Source organism: Pan troglodytes, chromosome 13 (assembly GCF_028858775.2).
Source record: "Pan troglodytes isolate AG18354 chromosome 13, NHGRI_mPanTro3-v2.0_pri, whole genome shotgun sequence".
NCBI classification, from domain to species: Eukaryota; Metazoa; Chordata; class Mammalia; order Primates; family Hominidae; genus Pan; species Pan troglodytes.
Window position 1 is genome coordinate 31,153,001 of NC_072411.2, and position 21,520 is coordinate 31,174,520.

The 21,520-nt window shown below is 39.5% G+C and overlaps 1 protein-coding gene and 1 non-coding gene across 3 annotated transcripts in view; both read right to left on the reverse strand.

Moving 5' to 3' along the window:
• Positions 1 to 21,520, reverse strand: part of LOC129143391 (POTE ankyrin domain family member E) — a 55,236-nt gene that overhangs the window by 32,522 nt on the left and 1,194 nt on the right. Inside the window, exons 2-8 of one of the 2 annotated variants that reach the window (XM_054679714.2) lie at positions 20,989 to 21,144; positions 13,233 to 13,757; positions 8,470 to 8,584; positions 8,137 to 8,310; positions 5,266 to 5,372; positions 3,815 to 3,952; positions 1,286 to 1,356 (exon numbers count right to left, since the gene is read on the reverse strand). In XM_054679714.2, coding sequence (XP_054535689.1) covers positions 1,286 to 1,356; positions 3,815 to 3,952; positions 5,266 to 5,372; positions 8,137 to 8,310; positions 8,470 to 8,584; positions 13,233 to 13,757; positions 20,989 to 21,023 — 1,165 coding nt within the window. In that variant the 5' untranslated portion in view covers positions 21,024 to 21,144. Of the gene's footprint in view, positions 1 to 1,285; positions 1,357 to 3,814; positions 3,953 to 5,265; positions 5,373 to 8,136; positions 8,311 to 8,469; positions 8,585 to 13,232; positions 16,027 to 20,988; positions 21,145 to 21,520 lie in introns of those variants that run through there. The other variant, XM_054679713.2, reaches the window with a different exon arrangement.
• LOC129143448 (U6 spliceosomal RNA) lies at positions 2,480 to 2,586 on the reverse strand. Its single transcript, XR_008546894.1, has one exon. It is a non-coding gene; the product is annotated as a U6 spliceosomal RNA (small nuclear RNA).

A 21,520-nucleotide genomic window follows, 5' to 3' on the forward strand; every position in this document is an offset into this window, starting at 1 on the left:
GAATAAAGCAGTAAAATAATGAAAATGACAATGATAACAAAAAGCTCCTGTCTGTATTTTTAATTGTTTGTGGTCTATAGCATTAGAAAAATGGTTACTATCTAAAAGACATTTGATAGTTATATGTTAAGTGGACAAGTGAAAACATAAATAGAAATGTTTTCTTTGTAAATTCTGTTGAAAAAGCACAGAAATGAAATGGAGACAGCTCTATTATGAGCACCTCTCATAATAAAACTACCTCTATTCCATCTTTGTCTCCTGCAACTTATAAAACCTAACTTACAAAAGCTCTTTGATAAATAGATGGCTAAATTAAAGGTGTCCTCATACAGTTTGGACTATATAATGTATTAGGTGTCCACAACCAGGTAGCATACTAGCATTTTTGTTAGTGTGAAACGTTTTTCTGATTTTATTATAATCTGCTGAGCCTAGAGTTGGGCAATTTGTATATTTATTATGACAATCTTTTGGCAAATGGTAGCAGAGCATCTTGTTCTAACAAAATTACTGTTATGATGACAATTAACCAGCAGGTAGAAGAACACATCTTGTTCCAACAAAGTAAATATATCTCTTTCCAACTTCAAATGAGGAGGAATGAAGTCAATAATAGTGAGACCTTATTGGGACAAGCATATGTAACATGACTTGTGCTTCAGTGTTCTTTTGTGATCAAAAATTCCTTACTTTTACTTTTTTATCTATGGTAGGACCACACAGAGCAGGGGTCCTCAACTCCCAGGCCACACACTCATACCAGTCCATGGACTATTATGAACCACACCACACAGGAGGAGGTGAGCAGCAGGCAAGCCAGGGAAGCTTCATCTGTATTTACAGCCACTCCCTATGGCTCATATTACCGCCTGTACTCTGCCTCCAGTCAGATCAGTGATAGCATTAGATACTCATTGGAGCATGAACCCTGTTGTGAACTGCCCATCTGAGGGATCTAGGTTGTGTGCTTCGTATGAGAATCTAATGCCTGATGATCTGTCACTGTCTCACTTTGCCCCCAGATGAGACCATCCAGTTGCAGAAAAATAAGTTCAGAGCTTCCACGGATTCTACATTACGGTAAGTTGTATAATTATTTCATTATATATTACAATGTGATAATAATATAAAGTAGCACAATAAATGTAACATGATTGAATAATCCTGAAACCATTCCCACCTTCCCCCAGCCCATGGAAAAATTGTCTTCCACAAAACCAGTCCCTGGTGTCAAAAAGGTTGGGGACAACTGACTAAAGTAATTCACTATCACAAGTCTTACCTGGATTGCTGTTTTCAGAAGAGATTTTTAGCATCTGTTTTTCTTTGTAGTCAGAAAGTAACTGGCAAATTCTATGTATAAAAATGTAATAAACCAAATTACTATTTTAATACTGATATAAAAAAATACTTACCAAATGTAGAATTATTAAGAGTATTTCAAAAAATATCAGAATATCAGAACTTAATAGTATTATCCCATCCACTTATGAGTACATTCTACAAACTTCTCTTTAAGCTTCTAATTAAAGAAGAAAAAAATGTAAGGTGAAATACTCATAAATCGAGGGCACTGTGACCCAGTAAATTAGGTAGCATAAGCATGACATACTAGAAAGTGTCCCCACTCTGCATAAGTCCTAGCTCCATAATGAACAGCTATTTGTTCTTGGACAACTTGCTTCTCTTAGGCTCAATGTCTTCTTCAACAAAGTGAGGACTTTGCTGCCTTATTTCACTAGGTTGTTATAAAGATTTAACGAGATAACATTTTTTAAATGCTCAGAGAAATAGTAAAGCAATGGAATAATCTGTTCCTAAACTTTATGACTGAAATTATCTTAGAATCCCAAATAAAACCCAATGCGTATTTTGTTCATAGGTTCTAATATGCAAACGTTGTAGTTTTCAGAAAATGTTATTAAGTCCTAATTTTGCTTCTCAGTTGTCCTACTCTTTATGGCTTATAATTCAGGGCATCTCAACTATGTCATAGTTTATAACTAAATTTATTCATAAATATCTCATTAAAGTAGATAATGTGATTGTCCACTATTATGGAGTTGATCAATCATGCCAAGGGCAGAAAAACCAATGGATGTTAAGACCTGACTTGGACCAACGATCCTTCTCTACAGACTCAAACTCTCAGCCAGTAGATGTCTGTTAGGATAATGCTTTATATTGATGTTCAATTCCAGCTGACATGGGAGACCAAAAGTCTACTTTTATTTTTTTTTAGTTTCCACGGAGAAGTAGCAAGCTGACATTCTGTCATTTTCGACATACATACTAACAATATATTTTGCACCGAACATGTTATTCAGGTCTAAGTCATCTCATAGACCATCTTACATGACTATTTTTGCAGCACAAATCACAATTTCAATATTTTGCTGGCACCCATTTTGCTTTGATTCACACTATTTCCTTAGAGCTAGTCAGCAAATAGTCAAATGACCTTCCAGTGACTGCACAAAATATGGAATGCTTCAAAGATTTGTGCTGCCTACTTATGCAGAAGCCATGCTAACTTTCCCCGTATTGTTCCAATTTTAGGATATGTGCCGCCGAAGCAAGCACAAAGCCCTACTTTTACACATGATTAGTGATGAGTCATGGACAAGGCTTGGCTCTGTTAAGTCCAACTAACCTACTTGAGATTCTGAGAATTCTCTTCAATGGCTTCCTGTGAGCTAGAATTTGAAAATATTTTAAAATCTTGAGCTAGAGATGGAAGTAGCTTGGACAATTTTCATCATCATGTAAATCAGATCACTCAAGGGGCCAACCACAGCTGGGAGCCACTGCTCAGGGCAAGGTTCATATGGGACTTTCTACTGCCCAACGTTCTATACAGGATATAAAGGTGCCTCACAGTACAGATCTGGTAGCAAAGAGGAAACAAACACTGATCTCTTTCTGCCACATTATTTGAACCCCTCTCACCCTTTAGAACAAGCCCACCTAACATCTGCCAGAGAAAAGACCAACAGCCTCAAAGGATCTCTTACCATGAAGGTCTCAGCTAATTCCTGGCTAAGATGTGGGTTCCACATTAGGTTCTGAATATGTGGGGAAGGGTCAATTTGCTCACTTTGTGTGCAGATAAAGTCAGGATGCCCAGCGGCCAGAGCAGGGGGCTGGTGCTCTGGGAACAATGGCTGAGCATATAAGCATAAGTATGGGAATTAAAAAACATCAAAGTCACTGTATGAATCGCCATGAAGACTTGAGGGGTCTGAATCTACTAATTCATCTTAAGGCAGCAGGACCAGTTTGAGTGGCCACAAAGCAGCAACAGAATCAACGGAAACAACAGAATGATTGCAATGTCTTTTTTTCTCCTCCTTCTGACTTGATAAAAGGGACTGTCTTCCTTGGATTTAGTGAACCCCTTCGGTTCTTGAAAAATTCAAGGAGTATGTAGGACATAGTCCCCAGAAGACAGTACAAGACTTTCCGCTAAACTGGACATTTCAAGACCCAAATAACTAATCAGAAAAATTAAAGATGTGACACTATTTTTTATCCCATGCATAGGTGTTACACTTGGATCAAATGAACAATGCTGGGATCTCTAAGGATAAAGATCTTGAAAGTCCTGAGATAAAGAATCCCGCACCCATTGGTACTTCTAACTTGTCTTGCTTTTTGTCTGATTTCTGGCTGATGCAGGGGACTAACTCACTGCCACGCGAAAACTACCTGAACCAAACTATGACATCTCACCTGATATGTAAGATGCAACTGTTATAATTATTTTAAACCTCAATTCAGCATTAACTAGCCTTTTAATGTAAACACTTACACATGATGATGACTAGAAACAGCATACTCTCTGGCCGTCTGTCCAGATAGATCTTGAGAAGATACATCAATATTTTGCTCAAGTAGAAGGCTGACTATACTTGCTGATCCACAACATACAGCAAGTATGAGAGCAGTTCTAAAATGACAGAGATAGGAACTGTAATAAAGTTATTTTTAAAGCTAATTTGATATACTTTACCAATGTAACATCTTGCCTGTCTGTGCAGAATCAAACATTTACATGCACTAAAAGACATAAGCATCTTGAGTGCTCAAGTGTTCATCTTTGTAAAATACCACAAAGGTTAAAAGGAAGGGACAAAAAAAAACCCTCTTATCTCAGTGGGGTATTGCATAGCAGAAGCTACTAATTTAACATCCTTTGATGGGCAAGAAACAATGTTAGGGCCACTTATCTGAAGTGGACAAAGATTTAAGTGAAGAGTTCGTCACAGCTTCCCTAGACTGATATGCTGTAATACAAAATCAGCTAGGGGGTAAGAGAAATAAGAGCTCTCTGCATGCTGAAAGCAGTAATAATAACAATGGTAAGAATAGTAGTCATAGGAGTTTCAGTTAATGGTGCCAATCACCATGTGTTAGGCACTGAATTAAATCCTACATTTATCTTTCTTACTTATGCACAGCCAACTTTGAAGGATATATTCTCCTACTTTTCATATATGACAACACATTTGGTGGTAAATAACATCCCCAAGGTCACACACCTAGCAAGTAAGAAAGTTAGGAATTAACCCAGTCTTGTGTGAATCCAAAGCCTAGCTCTTTTCTCTTTATCACCCACCTACATCTTGCCTTCATTAAAGGAAAAGTGTATCCACTTAAAACTATCTTCACTCCCTCTCTCCATACCAATTAAAACTAAAAACACCAAAATACACTGGAAATAAAAAAGGAAAAAAGCTGTTGAACCCACAGTATGTGGGAACAGCAATTAATTGTCATGTAGGGATAAGCTAACATTAATATTCTTCAAAGAAAGCAACTCAAAGCAGAGTCATAGAAAAGACAAAAGGATTTTCAACCCCTATTTATGTTTAATACAGCATATTTAGTGGAAAAGCATGAAGACACAGAGGTTAAAAACTATTAGAAAGGGTTAAGAAGTTCAATACTGAGTCATAAAGTAAACTAAAAGTTAAAGTTCAAACTTCATAAAATTAATATGAAATGCCTTTAGCTAACATAAGATCATATAACCAAAAATGTCACATAACAAATAACATCAGTCAATATAATGAGAAGACGAATCCTACTAAAACTGTTCTTTATGTTGCCCAGTCCAAGTAATTGTTTTTCTGCCTAACTGATTTGTGTTGATACTGATCACTACATCCCAGTAAGTATACATTAATCTTATAAATTTAATATTTATGACTTGAGTGACTGCTATCCATCTAGAACACAGATTAAAAGAAAGAACTATACCTTCCATATCTATCCAGCGCATTTAAATTCGCTTTTTTCTTGATTAAAAATTTCACCACTTGCTGTTTTTGCTCATGTACACCAAGTAGCAGTGGTGTGAGGCCATGCTGTAAAACAATATAAAGCAAAAACCTATGTAATTCAAAAAAGGACATATTCCTCAACCCAAGTGGAAACTTTATATAAGATCTTATGGACTTACACGCATAGAAAGTAAATAAAATGCAGTCGCTTCCTTCTCACCCTTCTGTGCTTTCCCACATGCTGCTCCTTCCCTTGGAAACACCCCTTCTCTGCCTCACCACAGTAACTCTAATCACCTCAAAAACTCACTTGAAACATTTACTGCTTCCAAGGCTCTTTGCTTCTAACTCAGCATTTGGCATGGTGTTATTGGATGGTAATATTTTTCCCATCTAAACAAAGAGCTCCTTGAGGGCAGGGGCTGTATCTTTTGTCTCTATATCCTCAACCCTAAGATAAATTGTGTATAAAGCAAGAATCTGCATGTAAAGTATTTCTTTAGTTTCATGTTTTACCAAAAGTTCAACCTCCAACATACAACAAAAATTGCTATTAAAACTCATACTGCCCATTTGAAAAAATTTTCCAACATTTATTTAAAATCTATTTGTATTTAATTTTCCCAGATTAACTAAATCATCAGTTCATAGGACTACTGAAACTAAATTAACAGAATTCCTATCTGTATTCTTAATAACTCCATGGTTTTTAGTGTTTAAAACTGCCATTCTGATTATGCCAAAGCTCTACATACTAAAGAGACACACTGGATAGTCCATAATACAGCATCAATTGACAAAAAACGGTTTAGAATTTGCTACAATTCTAATTGAGAAAACTCTGCTCTAACGACTTACTGACCTAAGCACTTGAATGACTGAACAAAGAGACACAAAATCCTGAGAGGGCCATCCTCTACTTATTGAAAGACTACTCACAGCAAATTTCTAAAGACCTTCTGAATGGCAGTGAATAACTGATGGTAGGAAGGAAAAGGTATTATTTTGTAAGCTGATACATACTACCAATAATATTCATTTTAATGTCTCAGTCACAGAGATAAAAGTCAGACTAGGCCAGGAATGGTGGCTCACACCTGTAATCCTAGCATTTTGGGAGGCTGAGGTGGGTGAATCGCTTGAGCCCAGGAGTTCAAGATCAGCCTGAGAAACATAGCAAAAACCTCATCTCTACTGAAAAATAAAAAAACAAAAAACTGAGGTTGGAGGACCATCTGAGCTTGGGGAGGTCGAGGCTGCAGGGAGCTGTGATCACACCACTGCACTCCAGCCTGGGAAACAGAGTGAGACCCCATCTCAAAAAAAAAAAAAAAAAAGTCAGATTAATGTTATTGGAAAGGAAAGATTTAAAGAAATAAGCACATATCCAACTCCAACTCTTGTAGAGATACCTTAAGTTTCTGAGACATAAGAATTTACATATTACATTTATGTATTCAGTGGTTCTTAAGCAGGAGTGTTTCCAGATTTTGAGAAAACTATTGTTGTTGTTGTTGTTAGAGACAGGGTCTCATTATGTTGACCAGGCTAGACTCAAACTCCTGAGCTCAAGCAATCCTCCCACCTCAGCCTCCCTAGCAGCTGGGACTACAGCCACGTACCACCATGCCTGGCTTCAACGAAACATTTTCATATATACATATTCAGGCTTTATTAGACTTACTGTATCAAAATATTCAGAAAAAGCCTAGACTTGTTGATTATTTAAAAATTTTCCTCAGGTTACTGGGATGCACAATTCTAGCTGAAAGCTAGTACAACAGACAATTACTTCAGTCTCATTTCTCACCCATATGACCAATTCCCTTTCTCATTTGAAGATTTGGCCAAAAAGAGTAAGGAGTAGGAGAGAGACCCATTTGCTGAAAATATCACATGATTTTCCCCGGTAAGAGAACAGGGTCTAGTAAACTCAAAATCCAACTTGATCTTGTTACTTATTTATCTTCCACCTTCCCATCCAGACACTCTAGATTTGAAAGCAGAGCTGAGACTCTAATTGGCCATTTCTACCAGAATAGGATACTAAGTCAGTTAATTACTTGATATTCCCTCTGCTCAAGGGTTTCCCCTTACATTACCACCTATTCACTGCCAATCTGGTTCCTCAGAGGCCTCCTAAAATTGATCTCTATTCAGTTTACAACCCACTAACTCCCTCTCCCAAACTGAAAACTGTCATTCTCTAAAATTGAAGAGAACCTTGTCTCACCATACAAAGGTAACAAATCAATCAACAACAACAACACACACACACACACAACCTCTTCATGGTCTTTTCCCTCTATTACCTAATTTCCAAATTGGCCTTGATATTTCTGATTGCTCTCTTTTTCGCTTTCCACTTCTGGCTCATGAGCAATCAGAAATATCTTAAGCGTTGCCACTGACAGGCACATCACCTCGTATCTATTACTGTTTTTTAGAAACTTGCCAAAGGAGCAGGATCTCTATTCACTGAAACACGTTTAAGTTTTCTTGGAGTTTTCATGTAAAACCTATTTCGGAGCAAATTTTGCCATTTTACATTCATTAGGGGGAAAAAATCCTAGGAGGGAAAAATTTAAAAATAGTATTATCTTTTACAAATTCAGTGTTTTCAAAAAAAGTATTTACCACGAGTGCATTGAAAAAAAAACTGTACCCTCTAATGCTTCTTTGCAAGTAACAATATTTAAAATGAAGTCTTAGATAATTACGTCATTTCAAAATATTTTCATTCAGGTTATGCTTGAGCTTCCAAATATGGAAGTCTGGCCCTTACACAGGTCAGTGTTAAAAATGAATGCTTTTCAGTATTTTGAAGATAAAATTGGTAGATCTATACCTTGTTTTTTGATTCGATATCAGCACCGTATAAGAGCAGTGCTTTGGCCATTAATTTATCTTCATTGTAGATAGCGTAGTGTAGAGTGGTATTTCCATACTCATCTGGAATATTTGGATCAGTGCCATGTTCCAGCAACATTAACGCACATTCATCTTCCTGGCATTGTACGGCCTGTCAGTATTAGACCAAAAACAAATTACAAATCCTAGGAATTCAAAATAACATTCCACAGCTTTCACCACCTAGTTATATTTAAAGGAGAAAACTCATTTTTATGCTATGTATTGAAATCAAACCCACCTCACACTGATATAGTTGGCTACTGCGTACCTTTATCAGAGCTGTCCTCTTTTTGTTGTCGAGGACATTAAGTTGACATCGTCTGTCCAGCAGGAGTTTTACTACTTCTGAATTCCCATTGGCAGAGGCCAGATGTAGAGCAGTCCTATGAGAGTGAGAAGACTTTTTAGGAAATTGTAGTGCACTAGCTACAGCCATAGCAATGACTCATGTAATTGCAAACACTGAATAGCCTGCTATTACTCTGCCTTCAAAACAAACATTTAACTTTCCCATGAAAAAAGCACACTATTTATTATCTCTCATTGCTCGCTGTATTAATGAAAGGGCAGCCTATATGAATACAAAGAGCATAGCCCTTGGATGACATTCAACGTGGGCTGGAATCCTACTTGAAGCTCTGTCACTTCCTGGCTGTTGCTTAGCCTTTTGGGGTCTCAGTTTCCTCATCAATAAAATAGGAATGAAAATAGTAGCTTTCTCACAGGAAACCACTCTAATGCTTAAATGAGACTCTGCACAAAAGATATAGAATAGTTCCTAACACAAATAACAGCTCAATAATTGTTAGATATTATAATTTTTACTGATACCACTAAAGACAACATTTGAATTAACTGAGATGATACAATTATACCTACACTTTGAGGTGTGTTTTAAATATTACAGCTAACATTGTATTTTAGTGATTCTAAGATGATCATTGTCTCCATGTTGTCTCCACTGAAATACCACTTACAATTCATGATTTGCTATAATTGGCGGCATTTAAATAATTCTCTTATTGAGGCATAAAATAATGGGGCATCATACAATCCCTGGTGCCTTACAACAGGTCCGGGGCGGTTCCAGTCAGATGACCAGCATTTAGATAAATTTTAGTTCTTAAAAGAACTATGGAATAAGAAAGCTGAGGCGAAAACAAAAATAAATTTCTAAAATAAACCAATTCTTACTTTGGTTTTCAATAAACTTTAAGCCAAAGAAAACTTGGAATTCAAATGAATAGCATGGGCTCATTTTTTTCAATACTTAGATTTATACAATATATCTACATCAGGTATTTCCAATCATTCATATTAGGATTTAAGACTGTTATAAATTTTCTCTTTTTAAAACAGAATTATGAAACGATTTGTGGAGCTTTTTTCAACTTTTACATTCAGGGGTACATGTGCCAGATGTGCAGGTTTGTTACATAGGTAAACGTGCGCCAAAGGGGTTGGTTGTACAGATTATTACCCAGGTGTCAAGCCCAGTACCCATTCATTCTATTTCCTGCTTCTTTCCCTCCTCCCACCCTCCACCCTCTGATAGGCCCCAGTGTGTGTTGCTTCCCTCTAGGTATCTGTGTGTTCTCACCATTTAGCTCCCACCTATAAGTAAGAACATGCAGTATTTGGTTTTCTCTTCCTATGTTAGTGTGCTAAGGATAATGGCTTTCAACACCATCCATGTCCCTGCAAAGGACATGCTCTCGTTCCTTCTTTTATGGCTGCATAGTATTCCATGCTGTTTATGTACCACATTTTAGTTCTTAAAACAACTAAAACAGTCTTTATCCAAGACCTCTAAATTTTCAAAAGGGCAGTTAAGGGTTGTCTTTTACTATTTTCTACCTTCAGAAATGCTTCTGTTTGAAAGGAGGGAGGAAAAGCTCCAATTGAGATTAAGTCCTAATGCCACAATTTTAAATCTCTCAGCTTGCTCACGCCCAGCAGATAAACATGAAGTTTTCAAAGATGGAAGGATCTTGAGAGATAGTAGAATACGCCTGCCACATAATAGGTGTCTGGCTTATGTCTGATGACTAAATGGATTGAAAGAATGGATGAACACAGCTTGGGAGTTCAATATTTTTAAAGAAAACTCCTATAGAGTAGTGCAATACATTTGCAATAGTAATAATCATTTATATTTGCTATTTTAATTTTCATAAATATATAACAACTAAAATGATTAATTCATACTTTTTACATGTTTATATATAGTGAAAAGATAATTATGTAATAAAATGTATATACAATAAAATCTACAGGAACAGGTAAACACAATCCCTCTACTTCTGAAGAGGGTAAAAGTTCACGGAAGATAGCCAACAACAGACAGAAAAATAAATAATAGAATGTGAGAAATTATTTGCATCTATGCAAGAAGCATATTCCTTCTCTTCCCAAGGATTATTGCATTACTAATGAACCTTAACTAAAACCTCAGATGTTCATTGCAGAAATCACAGGTAAGAGAAAGGGAAAAACTTCACTTACAAATCCCCAGAAACAAGTTTGATTATATTTTCTACATATTTTCAGCTAACACGAGCAGATTCTGTTCATGTATATGTGTAACCAACTGATTTTTTTCTCACTTGTTATAGCAAAGTACATCTTTGCATGTCGACATATCTCTGTATCTACTGACAACCTCAATAATTACATATTAGTCCATCCTATGGATGCACTGAAATTTGTCCATGAAATCTTATATGGGTTCTTCTAAATACACTGCTATTTTAATCAATACTAAGAAAAACAGACCTCTATTTGGTAAAGATATTTCAGTATAATGGAATTGATGAGTAAAAAGCATAACATTTTTTAAATGTGATTCTTACCACTAAAGTGTCTGTTTGAAAAGCTGTAGCAATTTAAACTTTAAATGACTACATAAGTACCACTGTTCTTCATCCTCACAAACTTTGTGAATAGAAAACAGTATTTCATTCCTTTTTTTTTTTTTCTTTTTTTTTTTTGAGATGGAGTCTCACTCTATCACCCAGGCTGGAATGTAGTGGCACGATCTCAGCTCACTGCAACCTCCACCTCCCTGGTTCAAGCAATTCTCTTGCTTCAGCCTCCTGAGTAGCTGGGATTACAGGTGTGTGCCACCATGCCCAGCTAATTTTTTGTATTTTTAGTAGAGATGGGATTTCACCACACTGGCCAGGCTGGTCTCAAACTCCTGACTTCATGATCCACCTGCCTCAGCCTCCTAAAGTGCTGGGGTAACAGGCGTAAGCCACTGTACCCGGCCTTTCATTCCTCTTCTAACTTAAATAGAAAACAGTATTTCATTCCTCTTCTAACTTAAATTCCTTCTTCTACCAGGAACGCTATCTTTTCCTATGTGCATAGGTCACTGGTAGATATGCAAAAAAAGTACTTTGCCCAATTTTAAAATGAGCTTATTTTATTATGTCTGCAAATACAGGCCAGGCACAGTGGCTCACGCCTGTAACCCCAGCACTTGGGGAGGCCAAGGTGGGTGGATCATGAGGACAGGAGTTCAAGACCTACCTGGCCAAGATGGTGAAACCCCATCTCTACTAAAAATACAAAGCAATTAGCCAGGCGTGGTGGCAGGCGCCTGTAATCCCAGCTACTCAGTAGGCTGAAGCAGAGAATTGCTTGAACCTAGGAGGCAGAGGTTGCAGTGAGCCGAGATCGCACCACTGCACTCCAGCTGGGACAGCAGAGTCAGACTCCATCAAAAAAAAAGTATATATATAAATATATATCTGCATATATAAATAGGCATTTGTATGTTTCTCTTCTGGTATGTTTCTCTTTTTGTATATTTAAAATTTTTAATCTATACTCTTATTTTTGTGACATAAAAATCTAGCTAGTTTTCTCCAAACATGAATTGTGAACAATCCATCTTTTTCAAATAATAAAAAACAACACCATTATCAAGCGCTAAATTCTTACATATATTTGGGTATTTCTAAATTTCCTATTCTGTTGTATTCATTGATGTCTTTTCAGCTGTTAGTAAACAATTTGTGGAAATAAATAACATGCACATTTTGATATCTGGAAAAGCAGCCTTTTTCCATTCTGTTACAAAAAATTAATTTATCACAATAATAAAAGACAGCATGTGTAATTTAAAAACGCTAAAACTTTGCTATTTTTATTTGGCTTAGGTAAAAGTGATAAATAGAAAAAGCTCCCATCTTTTTTTTTTTTTTTTTTTTTGAAACGGAGTCTCGCTCTGTCTCCCAGGCTGGAGTGCGGTGGCGCTATCTTGGCTCACTGCAAGCTCCACCTCCCGGGTTCACGCCATTCTCCTGCCTCAGCCTCCTGAGTAGCTGGGACTACAGGCGTCTACCACTGCGCCCAGCTAATTTTTTTCATATTTTTTAGTAGAGACGGGGTTTCACCGTGTTAGCCAGGATGGTCTCAATCTCCTGACCTCGTGATCCGCCCGCCTCCCAAAGTGCTGGCATTACAGGCGTGAGCCACCGCGCCCAGCCAAAAAGCTCACATCTTAAGAAAATTCAATCTTCCTATTCAAGCACAGGAACCATCTTCCCATTTCAGTTTCCTTCTAAGGTTCCTCAGTAAAGAACATATTTACATACTGTACATTGATATAAAATCCATACTGGATTTTATTTGAAGAATATTTAGCCCTGAAGTTGATGTGTTATGGGGCTTCGTTCTTAGTTCTCAATATACACTTTTCTATAATGTATAGAACATTGTTTTAAAATCTGTAGATTAAAAATAATCTGCTACATTGACTTAATTAATTTTGCAAGTTAAATCACTTTAAAACAGTCTATTATTGTTCTATGAGGGAAATTATGATTGGAAATCAGCTAAAGTTTTGTTTTTGTGTTGCTGTTCATAAAGGGCCCTGTACCCTGACCTCTCTGAGGTTTCCACATCCAGGGTGGTGTGAGGCCTGCGGAGGCGAGAAAGCCAGGTCCCCCTCCTCCCCCGCCAGGAGGGTATGTCCCCATCATCCCCCCACGTCCCACCTCCTCCCAGCCCAGGCCTGGTTACCTCTTTTGCTTGTCCTTCTTGTTCACGTCAGTGTCCCTGAGCATGACGATCAGATCCTTTCTGGGGACTTTACCCCACCAGGCAGCTCTGTGGAGCTTGTCCAGATCTTCTCCATGGACGTGGTACCTGGGCTCCATGAAGGCGCTGTCATCATAGTCTCCCCAAGCGCCCACCTTGCTCTTGCCGCTCCCCCTGCAGCAGGGGAAGCAGTGGCAGCACCACTTGCCCATCTTGTTCCTGAGTGTCTTCATAGCAGAGTCGTCGTGGTCTCCAGAAGCGCCCACGTTGCTCTTGCCGCTCCCCCTGCAGCAGGGGAAGCAGTGGCGGCACCACTTGCCCATCTGGCTCCTGAGTGTCTTCACAGCAGAGTCGTCGTGGTCTCCAGAAGCGCCCACGTTGCTCTTGCCGCTCCCCCTGCAGCAGGGGAAGCAGTGGCGGCACCACTTGCCCATCTTGCTTCTGAGTGTCTTCATAGCAGAGTCGTCGTGGTCTCCAGAAGTGCCCACGTTGCTCTTGCCGCTCTCCCTGCAGCAGGGGAAGCAATGGCAGCACCACTTGCCCATCTTGCTCCTGAGACCAAATGGCTTCTTCACAGAAGAGGCAGCCGGCATGGAATCAACCTCAGCCACCATGTGCTTTTAACAGCCAGAAGCCAGTAGTAGCCAACAGATCGCGTCTACCAACCAGTTTCACCAACTAGCAGGTAACTCTGGGTTTCCAATCTGTTTGAAGAGAAAAGTCAATCCCAGCCAAAACCTGCCAACCCCAGCAGGGGATTCCAGCCCAGCCCACCCCACCCAGGGAAAACCCACACCCACCCGAGGAAAGCCCACGCCCCCCCTGGGCGACCCCACGCCCACCCCAGAAAGGGCCAACCCCCGCCCCCAAGAAAACACCCAGCCCACCCAAGGGAATGCCAAACCCAGCAGAGAAAAGGTCAAGCCCAGCAAAGGAACACGAGAGAGAAAACGTCAATCCAAGGAGGAAACGTCAATCCAAGCGACCAACGCCAAGCCAAGCCAAGAACGCAAAGCCAAGCCAAGCCGCTACAGGCCAGCCAAGCCGTTAACGCGCGTGCAGCATGCGCGTGCAAGCCGTTACAGGCCGGCCAAACCGTTATGCGCGTGCGGCGTGCGCGTGCAAGCCGTTACAAGCCAGCCAAGCTGCTGCCGCGCGTGCGGCGTGCGCGTGCGGCGTGCGCGTGCGGCGTGCGCATCTCAGGTGGCGTCAGTGCACGTGGCACAGACACTGGCCGATGCATGCAACCCGCCTGCTTAAGTCTTGGCGCCACGAATGTCACTGACAGCCTTGAGTTCCGGCAAACTTCGTGGGAGTCAGCTGAGCTTTCAAGCCACTGAGAAGCCTCTGGTGAAAAAAAAAAAAAGCCTCTTAAAGGAGGACTGGGGCTAAGCGTCTGGAACTTGAGGATGCTGACAGCCTCCTCTGAAGAAAGCCCCCAGGACACTCCTGGCGGTGCTGTTGTGCATGGCAGGAGCTGCAGCTGGGAGCTCGGGCTGATGGAGCTGGCTGCAAATGGCCTCAAAATCGCGGAGCACAAGACGCCCACCGAGCCCAGGGCCTGCCTGAGGTGCCTTCGACACCTGCTCCTCTTTGCTCCGCACCCAGAACACGAGGCCATCAGCAAGGGGGCATTTGGGGCCACAGGATTGCAGCCAGCTCCTGCCCCGGTGCAGTGTATACAGTGTATACTGCACAGGTGTTGGGTGCACCAAAATCTCCTGAATCACCTCTAAAGAACTTACTCATACAATCAAACACCACCTTTTCCCCAAAACCCTAGGAAATAAAATGAAGAACTTTTTGTTTACGCATACCACATATTTTTTAACTTTTTTCACAGGTTCATTGAGATATAATTTATATATTATTTAATTCACTCATTTAAAGTATAAAATTCAGTTTTTTTAAGTGTATTAACTAGTTAAACAATCACCACGATTTTAGAACATTTTTATGCTCCTTAAAAGAAACTTTGCACCCATTAGCAATCTTTCCCTATTTTCCCCATTCTTCCTTTAAACCCCTCCCAGCCCTAGGCAATCATCCATCTACTTCCTAAGAATTTGCCTATTCTGGAAGGATTTGCCTATTCTGGACATTTCATGTAAGCGGAATCATAATAATATAGTTACGTGTGACTTACTACTTTCATTTATCATGTTTTCAATGTTCATCCTTTTTGGAGCATGTATTGTTTTTCTTTTTCATTGCCAAGTAATATTTTATTTTATGGACAGACCACATTTTATTAATCCACTCCAAAATTCATGGACATTTCTGTTGTTTCCTACTTTTTGTTGCTATAAATACTTTTATGTGTAAGGCATTTGTTTTCATTTATTTTTGGTGTATACATAGGAGTGAATTTACTGAGTCATGTGGTAATTCTGTATTTAACCTTTGAAGAACGGCTTCATTTTCCTGCATGTGGCTTGCCAATATGCCAGCACCATATGTTGAATAGGGTGTCCTTTCCCATTTTCTTGTTTGCTTTGTCAAAGATTAGGTAGTCTGATGCCTCCAGGTTTGTTCTTTTTGCTAAAGATTGCTTTGGTTTTTCAGCATCTTTTGTGGTTCCATTCAGATTTTAGGACTAATTTTTCTATTTCTGTGAAGAATGACATTGGAATTTGATAGCGGTTGCATTTAATCTGTAGAATGCTTTGAGTAGCATTGAAATTTTGACAATATTAATTTTTTCAATTGATAAATATAGGACTTTTTCTATTTGTCACTTTCAATTTTTTTCATCAATGTGCTATAATTTTCAGTATACAAATCATTCACATCCTTCATTAAAATTACTCCTTGCTCTTTGATTTACTTATATATTTATTTTGTTGCTATTATAAATGGAATTACCTTATTTTTCAGATAATAGTTTGTCATTAGTGTATAGAAACCAATGTTAATTTTGTAACTCTCAACTTTATTGAATATAGTGTTTATCAGCTGTAATGGGTTTTTTGTGGAGTCTAAAACACAGACAATCTCACCCCTTCCCTTCCTATTTAGATGCCTTTCCTTTCTTTGCCTTGTATAATTACTCTGGCAAGTCAGTTACATATAACGTTCTCAGCATTTGTAATTTGACATCAAATCCATCTGTTGTAATATACTGATTGTTACTTTTCAACTCGAAAACATGGACATTTATCACTACTCTCCCTTTCTCTTGGTCTAGTTGTTATTTAAAAAAAAACCTATCAATGCAAACCAGGATATTTTTCTACAAAACAATTTCAAACACACTAAAAGGTTTTAATCTAACAATTTTTAAACTTTGTCAATGACTTTGAACTGTGGTCTCTCAGAACAAATCCAACACCTTTAGTAGAAAAATTATGTTAATTCCTACATTATCACTGGGTCTAGCCAAGAGTTGACCAAAGGTGATATTAACAGATATGCTTATTTATTACCTTGTTCTCAAAGTTCTAGCATAAGTCTTGAAAAATCTAGTAAAAATTTGTAAAGACTATAATTGCACAAACTCCCTCATGAGTCACACAGTTAATCCAGAATATTATTTCTAAGTTATTGTAAAGCCAACAAGTAAATATGATGTAGTGTATAAAAATAATCCTAACTTCATTGTATATTCTGTAAGTGACATATGCAATTGATACTATTGACTAAATATCTCATAATTATATTTATTTACATAGAAAAAAAGGAATCAAAAACATATCTATTATTTAACGTTTAAATGATTAAAAATACTTGAGAGCATTGCTACATAAATGCTACGTAAATGCTGACGAAAGTAAAAATGTCATTCCCTACATTTGCTAAATACATTGTGACACATTATAAGCATTTTTAAAATATATCACTAATGGTTGGGTCAAGTCAGCAAAAATGATTCTAAGTATTTAATTGTGGAAAAATTTAGTACAGGGGATAGTATTTATGTGATGGAAGGATTTTAAATGGAACCCAGAGATTAGCAGCAGCAGTAAGTTTTAATCGCATACCAGGTGCAGAGTCTAGGATACAAGACAGAACTGCAGATAAAATCTGACTCCTTCCAGCATAGCTAGGAGACATGGCTAACTCCACCTGTCCGGAGACCTTACCTAGAAATCTAACGGCTCCAAACCAGGTAAACAAAACTATTTTCCAAAGTCAAAGCATCAATTTATGACATTAAAGCACTTCTAAAACTTAACCTCTGACTTAAATTAGACCAAATGGATAAATTTTGAAGATATTTTTATTTTACCACTGATTTTAACACCATCTTTATTTCCCAAAGATTACTGAAGTCACATGAAATAAAAGGCATTAGAGCTTCTATTTTTCCTACAAAATATTTAAGAGCTTTCATTTTCTTTTAAGCTGAGCCATTATATATACATCACATACACAACACTTCTAGACAAGAAAAGATCTAGCAGTTGTTCAGTTTTTCTTTCCCACTTTATGAACCATAACACAACTTCCACAGACTATCTATGACATGATTAAATTTATCTGACCTGTCCTGTATTTCCCTCTTTCGTAATTAGTCATTCTAATTTAGGACAACAATTTGCCATATAAGATTCTCTCTCATATAACATTTCTTTCCTTCATAACATTTCTTACAATAAATACATCTTCATATCCACAATTTTCTTTAGATCTCTCTCCCCTACTAATTTCTGATGCCCATCCAAACCAAAAAGATCAGACAACGCAAGGCAAAACAGAGGAGAGCCTTAGATTTTTGAGAGGGACCTGTCTGCTTAAAGTTCTTGGGGTTCCATGAGGAAAACAGAGGTTTCTTCCTAAAATGGGGTTTGTGGAACCTTCTGTTTTTCCTTAAGGAGTCCCAGGTTGTCAGAAATTACCTTAGATCCTCTCATGTGGGCATCAAGAGTGGCAACGAGAGACTGGGGTAATAATTCAGACAACTGAGCAGAAAAAGAAAAACTTACTACTGTCCCCACTGTAATGATGGATAAACTGAGGCACCATGCAGTTCAAAAATTCATGTTCACATAATTAGGATCCACAGCTCACTCTCTTACATAATTTTGCCAACTCTATGCCCAGTCACTGATGCACCTGTATGGTAGCTCATGGCCCCCTTGGAACTTAGAACCTGGGTTTCATTCCTGCTCTACGGCTATATAATTTAACAATTTTCCTTTGAATTTGTTGGACTCTAACCCTGTATATCTCAAGTTTTATTAGTATTACTGAATCTTAAAGGGAGCTGTGACATCTTTAGTCTTTAGAAATATTAAACCTATAAACAAGGACTATATGAGGTTAAACAGTATTCAAATTTCTATATGCTTTAAAACATGGACACAATGTATTGAGAAACACACTTACAAAACTGCACCCCATCAACTCTGGACAAAAATTTAGATATTATCTCTTCAATATAACCTATCTAGTGGTATTTATACATATTCTTCCATGTATCAACGGTATATTACATGCTTATAACCTTAAAAATAACAAGTGTTCAAATTATAGGCCTTACACATTTCTATGGGCTTGAAAAATGATACAATATAGATTGTCTTTAAAGCAGTCAAGAAAATGCATAAACTTCTAGAGGAATCAGTAAAATAAAAATAAAAAGTTCACACCAAAAGTAGTAATACTAGGAATAAAAGAGGGCTCAACACTGCAGGTTCTTAGATACAAAAGTTAATAAAGCCTTGTTTTTGGTTGTGAATCTTTGCCTTAAAATACACACAGCCGACCGAGGTGGGTGGATCACCTGAGGTCAGGTGTTCTAGGCCAGCCTGGCCAACATGGTGAAACCCCATCTCTACTAAAAATACAAAAATTAGCCGGGCGTGGTGGTAGGCACCTATAATCCCAGCTACTCAGGGGGCCAAGGCAGGAGAACTGCTTTCACCCAGGAGGCAGGGGTTGCAGTGAGCCAAGATCGGGCCATCGTACTACAGCCTGGGGGACAAGAGCGAGACTTCATCTCAAAAAAAAAAAAAAAATTACACACAATTCTCCCCACTTCCTTTTTCTCTTGCAAAGAGGTGGTGATGAACCAGGTTTGCTCAGGCAGATGACAATACTCTTGAAAATGGTGGCAGAGAGCCAGGCGTGGTGGCTCACACCTCCAATCCCAGCACTTTGGGAAGCTGAGACAGGTGGATCACTTGAAGTCGGGAGTTCAAGACCAGCCTGACCAACATAGAGAAAACCCATCTCTATTAAAAACACAAAGTTAGCTGGGCATGGTGGCACATGCCTGCAATCCCAGTTACTCGGGAGTCTGAGGCAGGAGACTTGCTTGAACCCAGGAAGCGGAGGTTGCAGTGAGCCGAGATTGCCCCATTGCACTCCAGCCTGGGCAACAAGAGCAAAACTCCATCTCAAAAAAAAAAAAAAAAAAGAAAAGAAAACAAAGGAAATGGTGGCAGAGAAAATGAAGGCAATACAGTTCACTTAATAATCTCATAAATTAGAACTTACCCCGTGACTCTTGCATAGCTCCAAATATGTGAGAGAGATGAAATGGCTGTTTGCCACCAATATTTTTATGTGATGCTTCATTTTTTGATTCTCTGAATAACTACTTATAACGCATTAGCCCATTTATGCCAGAGGCTGCAATTTTTTGAATTTTTGCACGAGTGAAAAATCAAACCTTCTAATGACCTTGAGCAGTAGGATGTAATTAACTCCCTCAGGCTTACCATTCCAATAATGCAACACTAGGCATAAGTGGTTTAACACAATCATGAAAGCATAGCTATTCAAGTAACTAATTATACAACTGATTTTTTTCCTCATCCCTAAAACATAGTAAAGGACCAGTTATTTTAAAAATACAACACAGTGACAATTTTGGCTTGTTGTTTGTTAAGGCCATTGCTTGGCATAAAGAAAACAAAAAGAGGAGGAGAAACAAGAATAGAAACATGAAATAGAAGCAGCAGCAAAAGAAAATGAAGAGGAACAAGAAGATGAGAAGAATACACAGACTAGAAAAAGCAAAAAGAACAGGTGCAGGAATTAGAAGGCCTATTATGACACCTTTTATCCCCTCCCCAATTCACAGAATTTGAAAAAGTCCAAGACCATCACAACAAAAAAGAAGGAAAAAATGGCTGGGAGTGGTGGCTCACGCCTATAATCCTAGCACTTTGGGAGGCCAAGGTGGGCGGATCATGAGGTCAGGTGATCTAGACCATCCTGGCTAACACTGTGAAACCCCATCTCTACTAAAAATACAAAAATAAAATTGGCTGGGCATGGTGGCAGGCGCCTGTAGTCCCAGCTACTAGGGAGGCTGAGGCAGGAGGATGGTGTGAACCCAGGGAGCAGAGCTTGCAGTGAGCCGAGATCGCACCACTGCACTCCAGCCTGGGCAAAAGAGCGAGACTCTGCCTCAAAAAAAAAAAAAAAAAAAAAAAGCCACACACACACACAGTCACCCCCTAAATTTTGTCAAGAATGAGACAATGCTGCCACTCATGCCTGGCTCAGAAGGAGGGCACCCTCCAGAGATTGCAAGAGAAGGGGGAGGACTCCTTTCCCTAAGTGCACCTCCACCACTGCCACCGAGGCCCATGGTACAGCACCCGCAGGTTCCTCCCCACCCCAGGTCGGACTGGGCCCTGCAGTGCTCCTACTCCCCCTTCCCAGTCCCCAGACTTTCTGCCACTACCACCACTAGCACCAATGCCAATACAATTGCTGTCGCCGTCAATGCAGCAGCCCACCCTACAAGGTTCCTACCACCTTGCCCCCGCGGGCACCCTCCTACCACTCCTGTCGAGCTGCAGTCTCGGTGGTTGCCATCAATCACACGAGGCGAGCTGCAGAGTCATGCCACATGCAGGCTCCAGCGTACCACAGGTGATTCCTTCTCCTCCTCCTCCAGCCTGGCTTGGAGCAGCTAGACGGGCAAAGCCAGAAAAGCCTAGAATGGGATGCAGGGAGTGGTAACGTTAGAGCCTCACCTTGTCACACTGGCCACTGGGTGGCAGGGACCAGCTTCAGCTAAGGCACTCACACCCACCCGCCAAAGTCCAGCCTCTCTTTCTGGCAAAAGCTGGCCAGGAACTGGGGTGTGTGTGAGTGCCTATGCTGAAACCACCCCCATCCAGGTGCAACTGGCCAGAAATTGCTGGGCCCACCAGGGCTGCACTCCTCGGGGAGCAGGAGTAGGAGAAACTCAGACCCAGCCAGCCCTCCCCACTCAACTGCTGGTTCCCGTTCCTGACACCTCCACCCACAGTGCCCTGTTCCCACAGTCCCCCGCGATGCCCACTAATCCCCACCCGGTAGTCCCAGGT